The sequence below is a fragment of the Papaver somniferum genome, chromosome 2 (genome assembly GCF_003573695.1).
Source record: "Papaver somniferum cultivar HN1 chromosome 2, ASM357369v1, whole genome shotgun sequence".
Lineage (NCBI taxonomy): Eukaryota > Viridiplantae > Streptophyta > Magnoliopsida > Ranunculales > Papaveraceae > Papaver > Papaver somniferum.
In genome coordinates, this window is record NC_039359.1 from 125,746,448 (window position 1) to 125,753,358 (window position 6,911).

Below are 6,911 nucleotides of genomic sequence, written 5' to 3' on the forward strand. Positions count from 1 at the left end.
ATCATCATAATAGTAAAACCGAACGTGAATGTTGGAAACATAGACACACTCCATTTTTAAAATGTTTTTTATTCCGTATCAGTCAGTATCCGAATGTATCTGTATTTATTTACTGATAAAGGTCGACATAGCAACGGTGCAGTCTACACTGCCAACTGTTGAGGTGGATCTTTGGCCAGGCCGTTGCTTATTAAAAAAATAATAAATAAATAAAAATTAACTAAGGATCCTTTCCGACTCCTTCATGCGGGGAACTACTACCCAGGCAACTGAGGGCCTGAGGCCAGCTAAAGATAAAGATTGTAGGCTTGCAGCCCACTAGAGAACGCTCATGTTTACTGCGAGTGCGCTCTTAGTAAAGAAAATACTCCCCAATTGTATCCTCCATTCCTCCTCTTGGCAACTCAAAAGTTCTCCTTAGAAACCCAAAGGGAGAGATGATTCGGGGTTTTGCAAGAACCCTAACCCTAAGAACAAATTTGAGTTCCTACTTCGTCACCCATTTTCTTCTTCAACCTTCGCTATAAAAAATGTAACCAGAGATAACTTCGATTCAGTTTCTGAAAATCTCAGAAACCATATCAAACAAGCTGATTTCGTCTCAGTTGATCTTGAAATGACTGGTGTCACTAGCGCTCCTTGGAGGGATTCATTTGATTTTGATCGAAATGATATACGTTATCTCAAAATCAAGGATTCTGTTGAGAAATTTGCTGTGGTTCAGTTTGGTGTTTGCCCATTTCGATGGGATGATTCTAAGAAATCATTCATAGCTCATCCGCATAATTTTTATGTGTTTCCAAGAAAGGAGCTTCCATTCTACGACGGGCCGGTGGACGAGTTCCTTTGTCAAGCAACTTCAATTGATTTCTTGGCTAAATACAAATTCGATTTTAATGCTTGCATACACCAAGGTAATGAAATTTGCACTTAATTTTGTCTTTGTTGAACTGAAGTAATAACCACTAGTACTAGTTATCATTTATACATGCTACTTAGTATGATATCGAGGGGTCTGATATCGGTTACTTAGTTATCATTTATACATGCTACTTAGTATGATAGGCGAATAGAATTGAAATGCAGCTATATAGAGTATTTAATATCGAGGGGTCTGATATCCGTTACCTGAGATTATCCCTTAGTTATTAGCTTAAGAATAGCTTAAGAATACAGTCTTGTTCTGTGCAATTATACTTCTTAGTGCAATGTATGGTAATATTTTGAGAATTTAAACTTTTGGGTAATCCCAGGAATATCATATTTATCCAGAGAACAAGAAGCTGAAGCACGGGATCGCTTGAAGTTGGCGAATGATGAATCTAATTAGGAAGAATATAAGGACAGTAGTGCTGATATTCTTTTTGCATGTCGGATGAAGAAATATATAGAGGGATGGCGTGATAGTTTACTGAGGAATACAAATGGAGGAGTACAGATTGACGAAAATCTTATAGACTTAGAGCCAATGTTCGAGACTGTTTTCTACAAGATGCATCCAGCCCTTAGATTGAAGGGTTTCACTTCTCATCAACTAAGATTGATTCAACTGGTAATTGTTTATTACTTTCTGATAATTTTCTATTTCATGACGCCAAACAGTTTGTTAGAAATTTGGGTGAGTGACTGAGTTGAGTGCATGCTGCATTTGTTATATGAAAGAAAAAGAGAATGAATAATACGATTTAGGAAAGATTCTAAGTAGAAAGGCTTAACCCACGACGGCCTTTACACAGCACCAGTGTCTCCATAGAAAGGAAATCCTCAAACCACCTATTACCTTACTAGTCTAATCCCTTGACAGCGCACCCTTGGCTGTAATAACATTCTTTTGCATGGTGGAGATGTTTGACCCCAACACAAAGTCACAAGGATGTGGCATAAAGGAACTTGACTAGATAAATTTTTTCGAGCATAAAATTCTAAAGCCCTCTCACTGCTTAACAGTGAAGAGGAATTCTCTCACACTTCTCCGCTTTCTTCGAAATAAGGGCTAATAATTAGCTAAGAGCGATGCTCACGGGCGGAGTTAGATCTGAAGCAGGGACGGACCTATGTGTTGCCCAGGTCAAAATGATATATAGTCCAGTTTTGGGTCCGTCCCTAGTCTGAAGTTGAAAGTTTAACTATAACTGCTGGCTGCGAGAGAAAAAAATCCACCTTTGCATTGTTACATCAGACGAACATTGGCTGAAAGATGCGAGCGAGATTTCCTATTAAGGACTTCACTACCATTGTTAGGCAGGAGAATACAGTAGCAGAAACTTAGTGAAAGAGGACTTGTTTCCTTGCTACACTATCCCTTGTGAGGATATAGTTTAAGTCCTTTTTTTTTTCTTTTGACATGATAGAGTACAGGTTTTTATGAACTTTCTCTTACATGATATACGGTTTTAGATTTTAACTCGAGGCAAATTAGCTTTTTGGGCCGTCAAGGTTAACACTCGTTACACTGTTGTAACTTGTAACATAGATGCAGGCTTTACCTAACTTGTACTATAGTATCAAATTTGCCCATGTTGCTAACAGAAGAAACTGGGAATATGCAGATCATCAGAAAGCACTTTCAAGATCTTGCTTTTGTTCGTGCAAATGGTGAAAGTTCTCTGAAGAAAAACTAATTGTGTATACAGATTCCGAGGATGGTGGAGACGTGGTTATGGTAAGAAGTTAAAACTATGTGGAAATTTGAAAGCTTGGTATGATGATTTTTGTCTTCAGATATCTTACACATTTGTCCATCTGTGTCCAGAAAGAGGTCAGCAATGACTTACATAAGGAGGCCGAAATGAAGCTAAAAGCTGCGACGGGCTTTCGTCGTGTTATTGATCTCCTTTCCTCAGAACAAAAGTTGCTAGTTGGTCATAATAGCTTTTTAGGTATGGAATATTCATGTTTGTAGACATGTTATTTTTGCAGCCCAACTCTCCGTCTATTACATTTCTTCTTCCTGATGCAGATATGACACACATATACAGCAAATTTATTGGCCCTCTTCCTCCAACAATAGATGAATACATATCTTCCGTCCATAAAGTCTTCCCATACATTATTGACACAAAGCTACTATTGAATACTGACTGTGCAATTCAGCGTTTGATGAAGAAACAAAGCACCTCACTGTCTTCAGCCTTTGCTCTTTTATGTCCCCAAATTGCGTTGTCCTCAGAAGGTTCTGCATCAGTTAATCAGCCGGGTCTGAAAATTGAAGTTCAAGTGGATGATATGAGGTTTGCAACTATCTCACTCTGTCAGTTAACGGATACATTACTTCTGTATGCTTCTTAAAGTGTATGCTAAAAAAGTAAGATGCGGATCTCCGCCTCTCGTGAAGCTTCACTTCTTAGTTTAAATGGTTGTCCTCGATCTCTTTTCTTCTTCTAACAAAATAATTCCTATGCAGGTCTTTTAACTGGAACTCAGGAGCCAATCATGAAGCTGGTTATGATGCTTTTATGACTGGGTGTATCTTTGCTCAGGCATGCAGTCATCTAGGAATTGGGTTTGATAATAATTCCCTGGCGAAAGGGTTGGCTGAACATGAGAACCTCCAGAAGTACATCAACCTTCTATACCTCAGTTGGAACAATGGGGCCATGATTGATCTGCGCACTGGGAATGAAAGTTTCGAATGATTGACTCAGCAAAACCCCAAACAACGGTATTCCAGAATTTTATTTGAGAATGTTGCCTTAATTTGGGGATTTCCATCAAAGTTAAAACCACGAGAAGTTAAGGAGTGTGTATCTATAGTCTTTGGTTCAGACAGTGTAACTTCAGTCTATTACTTGGATGGAACTGCAGCCTTTATTCAGTTCAGCAAGAAAGAACTTGTATCCGATTTCCTTGATCGGAAGGAGGCCATAGCTGGAAAAAGTGATCCTCTCTCTAAATTGCTTGGAGGTGGGAAAACCCATGCTGCCAAGTATGATGTATACAAAGAGATTTGTAGTTCTTCCTTGTCAGAAAAGTTGTTTTCAGATCAGGCCGAGGCACTTGGTATCAAGTAAACAAGATATAAAAGCAGCAAAAGAAATTGGAGAAAGGGAAGAGGCCCAAGGAATGGCTGATACAGGAGTAAGTGCCAGTATGTGAAGGTGTCGGTCACAGTTTTGTACTGTAGTTTGAAATTTTGCAAGGGGAATGCTTGAAATTATCTGGCAGAGTTTTGTACTGTACATATACTAATCTAGTAGTAGGTGCCAGTAAGGTGTCTTATGGGTAGTTGACTGATCCTGCAGAAATTTATGCGATCAATTTTGATAAATTTAAGGATTTTAGTTATTCTCTTTCAGTAAAGATCTTGCGGTTATCTAGACTATGTGGCCATGTAAAAGCAGGAAACAATTCTGAACAACTAGGTAGGAATCCCAGCAATGACCATGTTTGGATTTGAAATAGATATATGTGAACCAAATCAGTCAGGTCAGCCACCATATCCACTCCTCAAAGTTTAATTCTTCAAAAATTGAAAACTACCCCTCAAAGATTACTTCATTAAAGACTGTAATCATGAAAAATAAACAAAGTCGTTCCATTTCCTTGCCCAGTTCTCCTCTAATATCAACAGGTATTGTTCATGAACCTTTTGTCAGTACAGAAGAGAACAAGTATATGGAGGCCCTTAATAGAATTACAAAAGACACGTTCTGGCTTTTTAGCTTGCACCCTTGCAAGGAAACACGAAGCAACACTCAAACTAGCAAAGTTCTTATATGAGTACTATACAAAACCTTCAATGGTTATTCAGCACGAGCATGGGGCTCCCCTAAAGTTATCCAGACTCATCCTCCATTATATGCCTGAAGGTGAGATTAATCCTGACGGCATCAGCTTTTGCCCGCTTGGGCACTGAGTGGAGCCAATCTCTCTGAGTGTTGCCCCTCATGACCAACAAGGATCCATGCTTAAGCACAAAGGATTGTTGATTGTTTTGGCTGACGCGAGATTTTATTCGTTTGCTTGGTGGTTCCTCGCGTGCTGCTTGTACTGCATAACAGAGGTAGCATCTATCAGTTAAGAATCAGAAAGTCCAGTAACCTAGCAAATTAGAAAGTGTCCACCTGCCAAATGTTTAGGGCCGCAAAGGCCAACAAAAATCTGATCATTCACACATCTTATCAGAATCTATTACAGTGTGGAAAGAGAAGTAAAGTCCTACCTAATGATGAGTTTATGGCTGGTCTTTTCCTCAATAGGAAATCTCGCTCACATCCGAAGGATATTGATGCAATTTCCGGAGTTAGTCCGTACACCTTCTCATCATCAGCATGCCATGCTACATAATCAGTACCGTTCTTATATTTATTCAACAGCAAGCTATTAAAACTACTTCCTGGAAGAGCTTCGTGAACCTGGAAAGAAATGTCAAATTACCAAATGTAAGGTTCATGAGATGAGAAGAAAAGACCAGTTTAACTATGATTCAAGTTCACTCTTACTGCTGCCAAGATGTCCTTGAGTGGAGGGAAATCGTCCCAAGAATAAGCATGAGGAGTATACCCACTGTACCGCAGTCCCTGTAATCCTTTGGAGGCAACATAACATGTGTCTCTAGGCTGAAGAAAGAACCCCCTAATTAACTTATCAGCTGAGTTGCACCAATCTATAATTCATGCATATTCAACTTCAAGCAAACATGTAGACGAACGAATAGACAAGATGTATACTCTAATAGAATAATCAAGCAGGAACTTTAAACCAGATTACTTGATTCAAGATAAACATTCTCAAAGGTCAAACTGAGGCAACCTAGGTGTACAGGTAAGAAAAGTAGAATCGCTCATGGGAAAACAAGGCAGCTCCTTGCAAAAACTTATATCGTGACAGAATATTTTGAAAAAAATAAAATGAAACCAGTCCAACTCATTTGATTTACTACAGAATATGCAGTACTGATTTCACTACTTAGAGAACATACAACTGGCATCTTTCTCCTATTATGGGAGAGAGACACCGTTCTAGGCGAGGCTTAGGTTTCTTGCGTTACCCAAGAATTGCGAACTCATCAGCTGCAACTTGAGATGCATCAAAGATACTAAGCTACAAAGCTACAAATTTATCCCATTGCATTTTACCTTCTAATCATTCACAAAAATAAGAACTAGTCCAGTCTTTCTATATGCAAATCTCTGACAATTCATTTTCCAAGATTTAGTAAAGCTAACCCTAAAGTGATGTTAAAATCCATACATATTCAGAAATTAAAGATGTAATAATCCTAATTAAAGATAAAATTAGGGTCAGATTCTACATTACTTGCAATAATGAAAAAAGAATTCATAATAATTCACCTGAGAGCAAGAACGACCATAGACTTGAATTGTGGGTCTGACCCAGGGGATTTCTTTGTCAAGATAATCAAACCATTTCCAAGATTGTTCCGAAGGTACAAAACGAGGAATGTAAATGATTTCACTTCCTTCACCGAGATCAATTGTTTTACGATTTTGGGTTTCCTTGATAAAATTAGGGTTAGTGTTTATGTATGTTGTCAACCTGTTGCTCATTTTTCCGATCCAAAACAGGCAACCCGCGAAATCTAGAGTATTTGGTAGGATTTTCAAAAATTCATTTCAAGTTTTAACTGCCCTTATAAAAAAAAAGAAAAAAAACACTTTTCTTTTCATTCATTTTCTTTTCCACTTTACCGGTGTTTGGCATGAATGCCGATGTCAATTTACTAGGGTGAACCAAAATCCATGTAAAATAAAATATTTCGTTCTATCGGATAGGTACATCCCAAGTAGATGGGCACCCTTTTAGCAACATTGGTGTTTGGTATGAAAGTCTAAACCAATTATAAATTATAATCCGATGGAATAAATATGTTTACTTATTTCGAAACTTCTTCTAGTTCGAAGAAGATCCGTGCTCGCTAATTCCGACTTAGACAACTGTGTCTTCGCATA

General features: G+C 38.3%; 1 protein-coding gene and 1 pseudogene across 1 annotated transcript; one reads left to right on the top strand and one right to left on the bottom strand.

Moving 5' to 3' along the window:
* Nucleotides 1-244: 244 nt before the first annotated feature.
* Nucleotides 245-4,250, top strand: LOC113351894 (annotated as a pseudogene).
* Nucleotides 4,251-4,484: 234 nt separating this feature from the next.
* On the bottom strand, nucleotides 4,485-6,585 carry LOC113349055 (DNA oxidative demethylase ALKBH2-like). Its single transcript, XM_026592979.1, has 4 exons — nucleotides 6,294-6,585; nucleotides 5,442-5,558; nucleotides 5,162-5,354; nucleotides 4,485-4,989 (listed from the first exon to the last, which is right to left on the bottom strand). The coding sequence occupies exons 1-4, from the start codon at nucleotides 6,507-6,509 to the stop codon at nucleotides 4,775-4,777; spliced, it is 741 nt and encodes a 246-aa protein (XP_026448764.1). The 5' UTR covers nucleotides 6,510-6,585; the 3' UTR covers nucleotides 4,485-4,774.
* Nucleotides 6,586-6,911: the final 326 nt, after the last annotated feature.